The sequence below is a fragment of the Strigops habroptila genome, chromosome 10 (assembly GCF_004027225.2).
Source record: "Strigops habroptila isolate Jane chromosome 10, bStrHab1.2.pri, whole genome shotgun sequence".
Taxonomy (NCBI): domain Eukaryota; kingdom Metazoa; phylum Chordata; class Aves; order Psittaciformes; family Psittacidae; genus Strigops; species Strigops habroptila.
Window position 1 is genome coordinate 22,638,223 of NC_046359.1, and position 17,012 is coordinate 22,655,234.

Here is a 17,012-nt window from a genome sequence, read left to right on the forward strand (position 1 = left end):
GTATTCAGATGACAGAATGATAGAGACAAGCACCTTGGACAAGCTGAGGTTGGCTATGGAATACGTAATCACAGCACAAAGGCATGACACTGCCTTTGAGGTTAACAAAGGGCAGCCAAAAGTGCTTTGTCAGTGATGTTGTCACTGCTAATAGAACAAAAAGTAGAAAACAGGAAAAGAGTCACAAAATAAGAAATAAAACTTGGAAAACCTGAATTTGGTGCAACAAAAAAAAGGAGAGGCAATGGAGAAACAAAGGGGAGAGAAAAGTATTCCCAGATACAGGCAAAAGGGATTATTTTAAGAACAGTGTTTTAACTGGAGGAAAGTGACACATGTAGAAAAGATGTAGGTTTTATTGTAACAAAGAGAAGGCCCAAAACAAAAAGGGAAATGCAAACTATTCCTCTAGCTAATATGCATCCAGATAGTGAAAGAAAGAGCAATGCTTTTAGAAGCAACAAAGCGCTGCAAAGAAGAAAACAGGACCTTGTTGAGGTTAAGCTGTCAAGCAGGACACATGGGGAGAGATGCCCAGAAGCAACATCAACTGTCACACAACTTCTGTTTCTGGTCGATGGTTTTTCCAGATTCACAAAGTATTATCACCACCATTACCACAAGAAAAGGCTGCTGATATGCAGGAGTGCTCCTTTGCCACAGGAAAGCAGGAAAAAACCCCTGACTTTGCCTTGGAATTTATTTATTCCTCTTCCTCTCCCAAAGATGTAATTAAGAAATTATGCTGACAGCATCTTTTTTTCACATTCTGTATCTATCTGGTTCTCAACACAATATAGGATTTTAAGGCACTATCCAGAGTCAACAGCATGTGATTATGACCCACAATACTTCTCCTTCACTGATTTTGGATCTCTCCAATGGACTGAAGTTGTATACTGTGGCAGTTGATTACCCAAAACATCATTATCATGGTACAAATGCTCCCATTTATTAGACTGGAAATGCCTTGGATTGGAAAACTTCACTGAAGCTCAAAGCATCTTTCACTAAATTCAGATGGCATTCTAGATACACATTTTTCCTCTGCTTACCATCAGCAACATATTTCCTCTTCTCATTAGCATCAGTAGTCATCTCAAACAGATCTCCATAAGCACGTGCGAGTCTCCAAAGAAAGTCCACACAGTTTTCATACTGAAAGTAGAGGACAGCTGGGTAATTAAATTGATCAGAATTTAAAGTTTCCTTTCATAATGCTTAAAGCAGGTTATCAGAACATGGCATAAGTTATTTTGCATCCTTCTATACTACTTTTAATTTATGCAAGAACCATTTGACTGATTTTTCACAACCAAAACACAGCTTTTGGAAATACCTTGGGCTGTCTAAAGAGGTTTTACTTCACAAATCAATTTTAAAGTTCTTTTAATATAAAAAATAAAAAGGTAATCCAGTAAAGCACAACAGATCCCTGAACGATGTGATATGCATTTTCTTTAGGGGTGCCATAAGCACCACACTCACTCATAATTAGTATTTCATCTACCTTCCTGGGTATTTCAACATGTAAATGAAAATATAATCAGAACTAATGTTTGCCAAATCAGAAGAAACTGATACACTGAATTAAGCACTGAGTATTAAACCACTTTGAATTTTTATCTGGAGTTACGTATGAGCACAGTAAAGTCAAAGGAAAAATTCACATGAAGTAAATTTTAAGGTATAAGCAGACTAAAGGCTCGTAGTCCAATTTCTTGAGAACACTAGGTCAGGTTAGTACTTAATTCCACAGGACTTTCTCACACAGACCATTTTAAAACCAGCTGAAGCAAATATCATTTCTCTGTCACATCCAAGAACACATACGTAAAAAAAAAAAAAAGCCTCAAAATTATTGAGCCTGGATGAGATATAAAACAATAAAACCTCTCTGCCTACCCAACATGAATACTTACACCACCTCGAAATATTTCTTTTTCATTGCATTTTAAAAACACTCATGAAATTTCATCTTCCATTCCCATCTGCATTTTAATGCTTGTATTAAGGAAGTTCTCAAAAGCAGTGCAAAGCATAAGTTAACAGCAATGTAATGTTAAGTTTACCCATTAATACCTTGTCACCTTTCTCAAGCAGCAGTCTGAAACTCTCCTTTTTGTCATCCTCTGAACCCTTGTGCAAATTGTCTACCCGCTGAAAAAAATTAAATAACTCTTTGTCCTCTGATTTCGCAATGGCATCGGGTGATTTCTTGTACCCCTTTTCTTCCTCAGAGTCTCCTTCGGAATCAGTATGAGCTGTAAGATAACTAAAATCACAGAAAATAATAACCACTTTTTCTAAAAATACCAGTAAAGCATTTTTCAATTCAAATACAAAAATTTCAGAGCACAATTTCTTCCAGTTGTCCAACCTTAAAGGTGTTTTTATTAATGGTATCAAGCTTATTAGTATTATTACAAAACCTTTATCTTCAAAGGGACAGCACAATCATATTCCAAACTTAAAGGCGAGTTATGTTTAACACTGTCCTGCTGCCTAATACTGAATTGAAAAAATGCAGATACATATTAGAAACACATGTATCCTTGTGTTTCAAATGCAGAACACTTTAAATCATTAATGTGTATTAAGACATGCTCTGTAATCCTGAATAGGCCTCTTGAACTCTTTACCTCAATTTCCCTATTTTTTGAAATAGGAATGAGCTTACTCCAACCAAACCATAGGTGCTATAAGAATCACTTATACAATGTTTTGTTACACACTCTTAAGATCTAAATTTAAGCAATAACATCACTGTTCTCACTTCCTTTACCTATTTCGTTTGAACATTCTGAAGGTCAGAATATCCGAAACTGGGAAAGAGCTTGTATTAATTCATTATGCTTAGCGCACAATTACTCAGCACAAGGCAGTCAAGGTCAAAGAAATATTTACAAAAGCCATAAATACCATGCAGAGATAAGGAGGTGGCCATTTGTCCAAAGTGCTGGGCACACATTAGGGTTCTCCAATTTCATACAGAAGCAGCTGGGTGGCATTATTTTTTAAAAGTAGCTTTTTCTTGTGTGCTAAAAATGGACAAAAAAGTCTAATCTTATCCATTTCCTCTTTTGAAAATACTGTTCTGATGAGAAATAATAATGTAAAAGTATTAGCTGCCAAGTTCAGAGATTTTTAAAATTACAGCCATGAGCAGAAAAAGCATAAAATGAACTATTCACATGAAGCAATTGAGTAATTGAAGTAGGCCATGACAGTCAAAATACATAAAATCTGTTTTTTTTTCCAGAAAAATAACCAGTTCAGAATGTTTGCAATATAAATGGAGGTTGATACTCATATGGCTTTTAAATACTCTGGTTTTAATACATTGCATTTGAAAGTGACCAGAACTAAAACACAAGCAGATACACTTACAGCCTGTAAATGAAGAGCTCATCAAAGCTACAGAAGTGCTAGAGGTGGCATGACAGATTCGCTGTAAAATTAACCCAGTAGTATGGGAAAGAGAAGTCAGAAATACATTTGGATAAAACAATACATATGTAAACCATGTGTATGTGTTCAAACTGAAAAACAACATGGAGCAGAGGAGACATGGGAAACTTCAGAGATTCCCACAGATTTTATATAATCTTGATGATGCTGAAATTGATAACACATCCTATCCTGCAGATTCCTTATTTGTAAGTCACCAAACACTTATTTTGGTTTTCTGAAGCATCTTTAAAAACACAGCATCTTGTTCTTTCATAGTTATTTTGAAGTGGGCGCAGAGCAACATCATAGATAGGTTGCATTTCTCAGAGCACTAACTTGACCAAAAGTGCAAGAGATTTGGTGGGAAGGGGGCAGTCTTTTAGCTCCAATACATAATCCTGTGATACAAAATATGTTTTGAAAGCACCTTTCCTCACATGGTTTGAATGCTCCACGCCCCAATCTGTGCAATTACTGACCTAAAATAAGGGCATTACATAATATAAAATAGCAATAACTAAGCAGCAAAGGCAATTTCAAATTCCCCACTGCAACCGTAACACTCCTTTACTTACAGAAATTTAGGCACTGCATCAACAAATGCTACCTACGCAGGTAGATATGAAAGTAAGGAATCAGTATTTGGAAGTCAATGTTGATGTTGCCATCTCTGCTGCATAATCATCTGCTAAAATTTCTATGATCGCTACTGTTCCAATGTTAGAAAGCAGACAAAAGTGGTTATTAGAAAATGGTACTCTCCTAGCAAAAATATAAAGGCGAAGGTTGGGCTGACAGCCACGTCCTGTCACTCCGAACAAGCCCAGAAGAGATTTTCGTCAGCAAACTGTCATGGCCAAACACTTCATTCATATGACATCACATAAATCATATGAGAATATTCACTGAGACACTCAAATGGAAAACGTATGAAGTAGGCCACTATCTAAGTGATGACAGAATTTAAGAGGAGCTAATGATAAGATACCATGGAAGAATAAGCTTTTAAGATCAGGTCTTACTGCATTAAGCCTTTCCTTATTACACCTTTCCTACAGAAACACCATCTCCAGGCCACGTCTGTGCTGAGAAACAGCAGAGAGGACAGGTCATTTCTTCCCCACTCCCTCTCACCTCCACCATCCTGGGAAATTCTGTCCTACCTCGTCTATTTATCTGCTTTACGAATCCTTGAAGTATTTCAACGTGGAGCACATCATTAAGCCTTGATGAGAACACCATAAATTTCAATTTACTTATTGATTGTGTGCTTTAAAGAAGGCAAAACAATACCTATAAAACAACCTGTGGGTAGTGAAAACCCAACAGTGAATAATTTTTTGCAGTTTAAGTCAATGCCAGTAATTTCTGGGGGCTCACACGAACCATACAACCCTTGTGCCTGCTGACACAGATGAGCTACACTAAGGGGCATTAGTTTCTACACGACCAACAAAGAATGCCATTCTCAAACAAAAGGAAGAAAATTATTAAAATCTTCTCCAAGTTTGGTTTGCAGTGAATATCCAGATACCAAAAGGTCCAAGGGAGTGTAAACAATTGCTAGTGGTCAAGATACAGTGGTCAAGATGCTAGTTACCCCTGGGATGCATCAGCATTCCTCTAGACTTTTCCTTTCTTTCCTCAGAAAAATAACTTTACAGTGCCTTCAGGGGGTCCTCTCTTCCCTGTCTCTTCTTCTTTGGCTCCAGAGCTGACATTGCTGCCTCCCAGCATTTCCCACAGGAAAAACACCAAGATGTCAGCCAAGGGCTTCAGGACTGACTTGTGATGAGTTCCTACCTCACTAGTCACGCACCACACACCCCAGGCAAACTCCTACATTGCTCAGGGGTCATGGGGGTAAAGTGACAGCAAGGTAATTTAATTAAGTATAAAACATTAAATATCACTTCAACCATTTTGGCAAATTAGGCATAAAGAATGTATTTCTGTTCTGTTTCTGATGACATTCGTTTTCTTACTAGCTCTCTAGTTCGATCCTTATTCTAGCTGAAACGTTTTAAGCATGAAAACAACATGTTAAGAATGCAATACAGACTTTTAAAAAATAAACAGCTAGGATTTATCCTAACAACTTGGGTAAGCTGTACTTCACCAATATGAACTGAAGCCAGTTTTATTAGAAGATAGGAAGTCCCTCCAGCTACTTAAGGAGAAAATAAGAGTGTAACATATTTTAATATAAAACGACAATAACAAGAGCTTGATAACTGGCTTCAAAACAGCTAGCAGGCTTATACTTCTACTTATTCTAGAAAAGCATGTTATGAAAAACAATTCTACATTAAAAAAAAAATCAGGACTTACACAAACAGATGTGGGGATTCTTTTTAATGAAGTTTAAAAACTCTAAGAGTCTAAGGGCTGATGACAGTAATCCAAAAGGCAAATTCACAGAAAACAGTCATTACAGTTTGGTTTACAAATACTTCATATAACAACACTGACATCTGCAATTTTCCCTGGTATTTTTCTGCAAGAGGTTTTATCAGATGATAAACAGAAAAATAAGTATTTGCATGTGATGAACACATTGACTGATACTTGAGAAAATGGAAGAACCTAAAAAATGTCTACAGTCAGTGTCAACTTGCCTTCATCTTTATTACCAGTAGATTTTATTTAAAAGAGAAAAACAGTGGGGAGAATGTGACCAACCATCAACACTCTGTTGGATCACAAAGGACTGGTCAAAGTTCAAAGAACAAATGGAAACTGTGCTAGAGACTCACCACACTGTGGTTAAGGGTTCAGTAAATCCAGGCACCTCATTCTTGATTAAAAAACCCCTAAGCTACATAGTATAAATTGCTCTGCTCGTTCAAAAATCGTGTTACGTTGCCTGTAAATTGACAGACACTGGATCTAGCCAGGTATCATCTGTTCACACCACTTCAGCTTTTACATAGATCAAATATCATCTGTTGTTTCCCTGACAACTTTACAAAAGTTTACACAATCACTGTCTCATCCACTCCTGCTAATTCAATAGAAAGGTGATTATACGTCACAGACTGATCTGCATCAAATTTGCACTGTACGACTCAGCAGAGTGTGTATCCATCAGCAATGATAAGTGGACTTCGAGGGAAAATTTGTCATTTTTTGGGGGGGAATAACAAAAGGCAGCATCAAAAGCTTTTCTGGAAGAACTTACAATTTCAAATCCAATGTAATCATGCAGTACAAGTCCATAAAACTCTAAAGATCACTTCATCTGCCAATTCTCAGCATCTACCCACTTGTCAGTTAAAACCAGAAGTGCTTAACACAAGCAAAAAACTATTTGTGTAGTGCACAAACAGGCAACTGAATGCATTATTGTGTGTGGAACTCACCACAGAACATTATAAAACAATGCACATGGCGTAATAACTACAACACATGAAGTGGTGATGCACGCTAACTGGAAAAAAGCATGTGTTATTATTGCCTCTCACAGCAAGCTCTCACAGAACTTGTACCACTGTCATTAAAGTTACAGAAGACCTCAGAAAAAGCTGTACATATTGCAACTGTACACACACTGGGATCAGCAACCTATTTCCATTTGCAAGGAAAAAAAAAAAACCAAAAACAACCCCCCCAAAAAAAACCTATCACAAAAAGAAAATTACTTAAATGAAATAAAATTATATTTAAAGAAGATATGCAAAACAAGCACATCAAGTACAAGGTGCTAGCAGGAAAAACACCTCTTTTGAAAAGGGATCAAAAAACAGCATTGGAAAAGCACATACTCAAATGACTAATACTATCTATAACCTTAAATTATCTTCCTTCCCTCTGACTGTACACAAACACTTGTCAGTGAAGGCCTTGCTTAAGGACACACTTGTACACTATAATCACTTGTATTGAATCATCTCATCAGCTTCTTCGTCGCACAGGAAAACCGGAACAGACAAGTTCCCTTGGCTCGTTCCGAAACAGCAACGCATCTCTCCTGACCAGAAAACAGGATCTTCTCACGTGCTAGGTGTGGGATAGACCCTATATTGACTAGGTGAGCCTGATTATTCATAAACTGGTCCTTACCTACATCCCCAAATCTCTTACATATAACCTAAAGGCCTCTGCAAACCAACCAATGGATAAAACAATCTGAGAAACTAATAGAACGGAAATGTTTCTATACCATATGAAGGAGGAATGTCTTTGAATTCTCCTGCCAATATTCTATACTTAAAATAAAGAACTAGTTCATAATAGAACTGACAGGTCTCAAAATATGGTATCAAAATAAAAGACTTGTGAAGCATGTGGGCTGGGATGTAACACAACAAGAAGTTCTGCCCACAGGAACTGAAAATAAATTTGAAGAAGCTCTTAAAGAATAAAATTCCATTAATGATTAGATGGAGCATGTTGCTAACTTCAGAATATTACAGTTAATTAATGTATCTTTAAAGCAAAAAGTGGCTTAAGATAAGCAATTTACAGACATAACGCTGCCTACACAGGCATGTTAATACACTGAGGAGATGGTTCAAAAAACCAAGCTGCTATAAACATACCCTTATTAAACTGCATGTAGGTATCTACTCTGATTATACCAAAACAAAGTTGCAATTACAGGAGAGTAATGTAATCACCATTTTTACATTACTACTGGTGGGTATATTAGGTAACAGATGAAAAGACAAAAATATAGTCCCCCTCCTGGACTCCAGGTACATCTGATCCTTCAGCGTGTTCCTCAACTCACATCAGGACACAAGACGTAACCAAAACTAGGAATTTTCCACCTTACTGAGTCAGTACCTTAAATACGTCATGAATTCTTCTTAAGCCACCAGAAAGTGTATTCAACAGCAAATACATAAACATTCTGCCCTTTATACACATGTTGCATTTGGATGGAGCTTTCACAGCATGTAATAATTTCAGGCAGAACACTGTCATGTCATCTGTAAGGCCCACAGAAAACAACTACTGCAAAAAGCGCAAGAGTGTTTGTGCAATGTGAACACACATCATCAGAGACAAAACTATTTTATTACTAGAATCACTTTTAAAATTACACCATTATTCTGCACTTTGCCTTCATTGCAGAGCTATGTAGCAATACTGCAATATTGCACCCTTAAAAGTCTGTATTAGGCCTGGCATTAAGCCAGCTTCAACCACAGTGCAGGTTCACAGGTGGCCACTCACAGTTTTTTCTGCTCTAAAAATTACTAATCTGAACTTCTGTGGGTTTTGGTTTTGGGTTTTTTCCCCTGAATAGTGAAACAGAAGATATATGTAAAACTTTAAAAGGGCTCCTATTTACCATACAAAGTTTCACTCAGGTAATAATGCAATTTACACTGCACGTGTACTGTAGTATGTACAAAATATTATTGACTCACCCTCCTTCACTTTCCGCCTCCTCAGAGCTGGTAGTTTCTGCTGCACCAGAAGCTGTCTCAGCTTTTCTCCTCTTCGTTGCTCTGTGTGATGGGCTAACCCTCTGAACATCTCCCTTCCCTTGAAGCTCCTTGCGAACAAGCTCTTCAAGCTTTGGAACAGCTTCTTTCAGAAATTTTACCTCTCTCTTCAGTTCGTCCACACTCACAAGCAAGTCATTCAATTTTTCCAGTATCTGCAGTTGCCTTCCATGTAAAACCATTACTGCTCCTTGCTCATTAGGAGCTTCATTTTGCAAGCCCACAGAATTAAGCCTGTTACTTGCATCTAGGAGCACAGGTATACGCACAGCTGCACCAGGTTTTCGGATCTTACGGTACCAAATCACCATCAGGCTTATTCCAGCAGTCCCTGCCATTATGCCCAGCATTAGCCCTTTATTTTCGAAGGCAGACATTTCTGCACTCTCCTAAAATTGTGAGACAACAACAACAATCGGAGTTGAAGATGTTTTTCCTAGTCTACCCATGCTTTTAAGTCACCAAAGTGTAAGGCTGGAGGAACCGGCGCGCACTGCAGACACAAAGTTACACTACAACTCCAGCAGATTCCGCAGTAAAAGGTTCAATGTGCTGTCACAGCAAACCCGGCTCGCCTACGGGTTTAGGGAGTTCGGGGGTGCGAGGGGCACACGCTCCTGTATCGGCACGTGCGCAGGACCGCAGCCTTCACTTTGAACCTTCCCCGCAACTCAGGTTTTGTCGTTTTAATGCCAGAAACTCTTACGACCGGATTTCCCGCTGCAGCACAGCGGCGGAAGCCCGGCTGCCAGGCCGTAGGGCTGCCACGACCCACACTGCCCACCCGAGGGGTGTCCCGCCGCCGCCCCGCCCCACCGCGCCGAAGGGTCACCTCCCCACGGGGACCACCCGCCCCGCAGCCCACCCCGGCGGGGGTCGCGGCCGGCGGCAGCGCCGGCTCCGGGCCCAGCGCCGCCCCGTTACGTACCGGCGGGCCGGTCCGGGAGCGCGAGCGAGTCCAGCCCAGGCTCGGCGCTGCGCGGCCCCGCACCTCTCCCGCCGCGGCGCAGGGGGTGGTGGCGGCGGCGGCGGCGGCGGCGGGACCGCCCCGAGGCGGTGATACCCGGATCGAGGGGGGCGGGCGGCGTCTGCAGCGGCCGGGCGAGTGGGCTGAGGAGTCGCTGGGCCGGGCGAGACCTGGTAGCCCCAGAGTGGGCGGATCTCCGGGCTGTAAGCCGGGGCGGGCTGCGGCTCTGGGAGTCCTGCCGGGCGGTGCTTCAAACGTAGCTCGGGCATGCTGCTCAGGTGCAAGTGTGCCTGTTCGTGTGTCTCTTCAGTCTGTCGGCTGCTTATTTCACTAATTTAAGCTTTGCTACTTCTAGGCTCTAGAGAAACAGTATTTCCACATTAGTGGAGACCTGAAGCTGCAAAATCATGGAAAACTTCTGCTCGTTGCCGGGAAGAGGAGCAGTCTTAGATCAAAAGGTTCATTGCAGCTTTAGCCATCCAAGGGCCCAAAACTGATTTCACTAAAGTGCATTATAGATTGTCCAAAGCCATGGAGGAACTTGGGTTAAACAGGGTGCAGGGAGGTATTGCTCCTTCATCTCATCTGAAACATCACTTGTATCGGTGATGCTCACAAGACCTTCTTTCTCCTTTAGGACAGTATTTCTCTCTGGATCTGCCTCTAGTGCTTCCTGTTTCTGGCCTTGAGTGGAAGAAGGATGATCATCTTCCTGAAGTCTTCTGGAGGGTACCAGGATGCACAACATCCTGCCAGAATTTAGAAGCATTAAAACTCATGTTATTCTGTGTGAGGGCTCAAACCATCGTGGAAACTGCTGTATCTGTGCAGTGAAAGAAACCACTCTTCAACAGTTAGAAATTTTCTCAGCCGTATCACTCAGAAACAAAGGAACACAAGGTAGTTCTTCAAAAAAAAAAACAAAACACCCAACTACTAATTACCTTTAAAAAGTGAACAAAGTGCTGTTAAAAAAAAAGGTACCTTAAACGGGTACCAAGAACTCAAGAATTTTCCGTCTTACTGCAAAGTAGCAAATATAAATCTTCAAACAAAGACCTAAAAGAACTACAGCTGCTAACTAATTCTCCATTAAGAACATAAGGATGAAACTAGCCTTACATGAGCCCAAACTACAACCTGAGAGAAAGGTAGAGATTTGTTAAGATGGAAAAATTAGTACTGTTTCAGTATCTTATGGTTTTCCTGTAATTGTTTTAAGTTACTTAATCCATTGATGGTTTAAAATGGAACAGGACTACATGAATCTCCATGCTGATGGTATTTCAGATGTTCAGGAATAGTAATAAAAATTTGTTACAGAACCTTTCTTTTTATTTTCTCTTTTCAATACCGTTTGCTAAAATCTTTCTATAAGCCAATTACAACAGGAAAGGATTTTGAAAAGAGAATTAATCAGAAGGCAGACATGGCACAAAGCTGAAACAAAAGATGATGGATGTAAAAACCTAAGTGAGTTTTTTCCAAGATATTCCAAAGTGGCTGTCTCAGGCTCCAGGCCTTAGACAAGTGGGCCTGTTCTCAAAAATAATGGCCCAGGAGAACTGTGTCACAGCTGCCTGGATGCATAGCAACTGTGAAAATCACGTCACCTGTCTGGCCCCAAACACCTTATTTGCTTTTCACCTGTGGCCATTTTACCCAGGCAGAGCAGTGCGGAAGCACAGAAGTTGTTACATGCATGTAGAAACTGGCTAGAACACAGCAGCTTTCCAAGCTGGGGAACTAAACATGAATTTACCTAGATTTGACACAATTAAGTTGGCCTAAATCTGACATATGTTCTAAAAAACTGTGAGGAACTGTTTATAGAAAAATGCAGTTTTTCTGCATGTGGATGTTTTCTTAGTTCGAAAGAGACTTTGTGTACCTGAAAGTCCTAAACACCACGCAAGTCCAGACTATCACCTGTTATAAAATGGTTAGCCCTGTGTATTTCTAGTATTCTTACTGCATTTTTAGCCTTACTTCCTAAGAAGACAAAGCTTACCTCCCCAGTTTGTCCATGTGCTGTACTGTCAGGCAATACCATGACTTTCTTCACCCAGTAGCTCTTGAACCTGCAGATTAATTTTGGCCAATTTTGACAGAAGAAAGATGTCAAGGTACCAAAGTTCTGACAAGTTTTGTGAAGGTCAGCAGCTCCATGGTGGTAAGACCCTGTGAACATCCTGCCTCCCTCCACCCCTGGCCCCAGGCAGATGTTCGGGGATGAGCTCAGCACAGCAGAGCTGCAACGCTGACACACCTGCATACGGCACCAGCCTTCTTACAACACTATTTGTGTGAAACCAGGCCATGTCGTTTAACTGGTCTTTTGGGAAATTTTGAACTTGGACAGTATTTTTGGGTCATATTAGAAAAGTTAGATTACTAACTAACAGTTAGTTAGTTGTTACTAACAACTAGTTAGTTAGTTGTGTTAACTAACTAACACAACTAATTACTGAGCAGTTGTGTTCAATGGATGAGAGAGAACCTTTACACTGTAAGTAACTGATGCATGCTCTTTCCAGCCAAGAAGTAGCTTAATTTTCTGGTGTTTTCATTTCTGTATGGAAGGCATTCTTATTTCACAATTGACACAAAATTATTTAGCTGTAAATATTTTTTTTCTAATATGCTGCTCTTTCTGAAATGCCCCCCCTCATCTCCACCCCTAGAGATTAATCTACTGCTTGGAATGAGTACAGAAACTTTTAATGTGTTAATAACACTTCATACTTATTAGTTCAGCAGTTGTGATGTAAAATCAAATCTTGTTAATAAATCACCAGATATTGTGAAAGCTTAAATACCTTTGACCAGACTTGTAATCGCCTGACAGAAAGCCTACTTTTTCTGTAAAGTTGTATTAATGATCCTAAATCATTTGCTATAAAATTAAACAAAATTATATCTTACCTGAAAGGGATGGGAAGCATTCACTGTCAGACTTATCAATATTCTCTGCTGCTCTTGCCCTGAACCATCGTCCAGTGCCCTTAATGAAAAAATAATAAATTGAAGTTAAAAGGAGATGGGTAATATCATACTGATCTTTTCCGTTTTCTTCTAATAAAGATATACTGCTTAGCATAGTTCCCAGAGGAGATGTTATTGGAATTGCCACTGTCTTTATGACTGTGTGTGCAAGTGTAACTGTACTTCTGCATTTTCTCCAGTATTTTTCAATCTTTGGCCAATTTCAGTCAAACTCAACAGAGAAACTAACTTCTGTCCAGTTTCTTTGAATTATTTGATCTTTTAAAGGAGGAAGCCCTGAATTAGTGCCCCTACTATGGGGAAGATTGCTCACCCCTTGTTGCACAGCTGAGAATCCACACAGGAGAAAAGCATTTTGCAAGGACAGGGAAAGCTAAAGAGAGCTTACTTTATATTAGATGTGAGGGAATTGAACTACAAGATATAAACTGATAGGAAACCTGGCTTCATTAGTTCAACTGCACACACAATCATCTGTTTATTTATTTATTGCATTGATAGGATCCAATGCTGCAATTTCAGCAAAGTACAAATGGTCACTGCTGACATGGCATTTAAAAATCAAAAATAAAAACCCATGTACGTGCTGTTCCTGCTTTGGGTTTGTCTTCATCTCACCAGGAAGCTCAAGGACATTATCAAAATATATTTATGCAAGGTATGGGTTTTTTTTTTAGGCCCCGGTGTATGAGTCAATTTCTTTGATGTAAGAGATGAGAGTTGGCAGCCCAAAAGAGTTTGCGTATGTTGTGTTGACAACTCAAGGCTACATTAGACGTAATCCCACAGCACTGTCTGATTCCTTCACAAAAAGAATTGGTCCTGGGAGTGCCTGGGAATACTCCAAATGGGAAAGAATATATTGATAGTCAGTAAAACCATAAGAGTGTGTTTATAAGTGTAGATATATATTTTACATACATATGCATACATTCCTTGGGAGTCTAAACTCAAAAAGAGTCAAACTCTTTATAAATGTATGTGTGTACGTATGCATTCCACATCACCCAATGTATTTTCTTTTATTTAACGAGAAGTATCTTTTTTTTCAGCTTCCCTATCAATATGCTATTTCAAAGCATATTAAAATATTTTAGAGAGTTTTACCATTTCCACCTGCAAATGGCAGAGTGCCCCTTTCTGAACTCCACAGGTTTGTCCCTCCAGTAAGTGTTGCCTAATACATGGCCCTAGGATGTCTGCAACTTCACATTAAAAAATACTTTTGTCTGGGTGACATGGTGTGTTATTCCGTCACTTCTGTCCCTGTTCTGTACTAGCACTCGTGAGCTTATAGAAACTTTCCCTTCTGATTTTAATTTTCCATCTAGACCACGAAGACTATGTGCACATTAGCAGGCAGTGGGGACCAAGAGGCAGGCATCTGTAGGCAAAACCACTGGTGCTGCAGCCATGACATCTATGCTGTGCCCCGAGTTAGCTTTGACTGATCGCAGGGCCTGTGTGACCATGTGTGGCTGCAGTGCCTTGAGTGTGCCTCTGCAATGGATCTTCCCAAAGTGCAACTCGTGTGCCTCAAGCCTGGCCCATGGGGTGAAGCAAAGCTTGCCACACTGGGACGATTGGGAGATTTGCCTCTGAAATGCACACCTAGTCCAACTCAGCCATTAGTATATACACACATTCACACTAGGAGGTTTTGATGGGGGTTACACAATTATTCAGGTAGGAGAGGGCAGGAGGTCACCTCCCCCTGGCAGTTACTGTGTGTTGGCAAAGGGGTTCCTCCTTCATTGTAGGATCAGTTTTGGACAATGACAATTGATAAATGCAGCAAAAAGCACAACGAAAGGTGGTGAAACCAAGAGAGTCAAGGGGAAGCAGAAAGAAACTCCTGATCAGTTACAGGATTTTTGCTGTATAAAATAAGCAGGATTTCTACTGTATTCAATGCACACACCCATATACACCCCCACAAATATATTTATATACACAGTATTTTAGTTTTGCAGATTGTTTCAAGTCCCCCGATGTGCTTTTTCAGTAGGAGTCAGGTCTGTTGAAGTAAAATGTAAATGTAGATGTTATTATTTTAATCGCTGTTTGTACCCAGTCCTGGTGTTTAAGAAGCTTTCCCTCCAATTCTGAGATGCAGATTCCTGAAGACTAAAAAGTAAATAAACCAGACAGCCTTTCTGAATTTTGGTGAGATGGGCTCACAAGCCTCTTGCTCATTCATAATTCTAATGCTGCTACCTTGTGGGAAAAGAAGGCTGCAGCAATTTCAACACATATTTAGCCCTCTTGTAAAAGAGGGTGTTAACATCAATTATCAAGAATGGTAATGATGGCCTTTTAAATGTTTGCATGGTTTTGTTGTGTTGATTTATAGGTTTTCTAATTTAGAAATATTTCACCCAGCCTGTGTTAGTGTGATTAAACCAGTAGGTTATATGGGGAATCATTAATCAGTGTGGTCCAGATTGAGATTTGGGCGCTTTGACTGCCTAGAGCTTTGTATTGTATTTTAGCAGAAGTAACAAAATCCCTCCCAGTACATTCTAGAGTATAAGCAGTACTGTTTGTGAAAGCAGTGAAAATGTTTCTTCTATTGCCACTTATTATTGACTCAATACATAGTTTCAAAAATCCAAATCTGATAAACAGCTAGAAAAGCAGCTCAGGCAACATTACAGTGTTCTCTTAAACAGATTTTTGGCCAAAGTAGTTGTTTTAGACGCATTTTCATTGGCGTGTGTTTTATATTCAGACTGAAATATCAGTTGTTTCTGAGAACAACAGAGTAAGATTCTAGCCTTAAGAAGAAATTATACTAAGAATTGAAACATGTTTTTCTGTTTTCTTGTTTTGTTTTCCAGTTTTCAAATGCACATGCGAATACAGGTTTGTATGTCAACAGGCACATAAAGTACTATTGCACGTGGATATAATCCACTTTAGCTAGTTACTAAACAGTTTTTCAAGATCATCCATGTTCATAAAGGAGGTACTTTGTGTTTTACCCAATAGCGTTAGATTGGGAAAGCAGGACTTAAGCAAGTGAAGCACCTAGGAAAATCAGACAGAAATGAAAGAGCTTGCCCCAAAATGAAAGTAACATCAAAGCAATTTGATTAAGCTATTTTCATTTCAATTGGATTGTATCTGACACTTTTAAAATCGAACGGGGGTGTAAAGGTTGGTTTGGTCTTACATTTATTTCAAATGCAAGAAAACAATTTACAGAAGTATTATAATAGCAAAAAATGGTCTATCTTCCAGATGCAAACCAACATTTATTGACACTTCTACTAACAAAACAAAAAAACAAACAAACAAAAAAAATTAAAAAAAATAAAAAAAATTAAATTTAAAATGCTTTTAAAGGAGTCTGTAGATCTGCATTCCTTACACAATTGGAAATCAGACTGAAAAGTCTGAAGGAAGAATAAAATCTAGCACTACACTCTGAACAAGTCTGATACACATCAAGAGTTACTCTAAAGAACCAACAGTATGTGAAGCAGCAATGATTTCACTATTTTGCATCAGCTCCTGTCTCAAAAATGTAGAAATAATGCTAAAAAATGTGCTTATTTTTTAATTTACTGCAGTGTTCTCCCAAACGAGGGTGTGAATGCAATTTCTAAGTGTTCAAAAACCGTGTAGATGAGGCTGTTAGTGACATGGTTTAGTGGTGGACCTGTCAGTCTTGGGGTAACAGGTGGACTTGATGGTCTTAAGGGTCTTTTCCAACCTAGCTGATTCTATAATTGTGCCATACACACTGTACGTGCTCCAGCGCAGGAGGAGCACGGAGCCCTCCATCCTTCCCGAGATGTCCGAGTCTCTCCCCACACACCACAGGCTCTCGGAAACGCTCTGTGCCCGAGCAGACCGTCCTCACACTGACATGGCCGCCAGGCCGCCTGGAAGCGACACGGTTTATTGTCACCTGAGGTAAATCCCCGCCCGCCTCCCCTCGGGGGCCCTGAGGACGCGCCGCAACGGCCCCACTGGGTGGCGCGCGAGTGCCGCCGCGCAGAGGCGGTCGGGGCGGGAGCGGGCGCTGTCACTCAGGGAGGCCGGCGGGGCAGGAAGCGTCCCGCAGCACAGGGGCAGCTCCGCGGTCCGGGGGCTTTGCTGGAGGCTCCCCGCGGGGCCCGCTG

The 17,012-nt window shown here is 40.2% G+C and overlaps 1 protein-coding gene across 1 annotated transcript in view; it reads right to left on the reverse strand.

Annotated features, from left to right (window-relative positions):
* The window catches only part of RMDN2 (regulator of microtubule dynamics 2), a 48,138-nt gene extending 38,206 nt beyond the window's left edge, over positions 1–9,932 (reverse strand). Inside the window, exons 1-4 of the mRNA XM_030500117.1 lie at positions 9,838–9,932; positions 8,832–9,298; positions 2,083–2,275; positions 1,056–1,158 (exon numbers count right to left, since the gene is read on the reverse strand). Coding sequence (XP_030355977.1) covers positions 1,056–1,158; positions 2,083–2,275; positions 8,832–9,286 — 751 coding nt within the window. The 5' untranslated portion in view covers positions 9,287–9,298; positions 9,838–9,932. The remainder of the gene's footprint in view (positions 1–1,055; positions 1,159–2,082; positions 2,276–8,831; positions 9,299–9,837) is intronic.
* Positions 9,933–17,012: the final 7,080 nt, after the last annotated feature.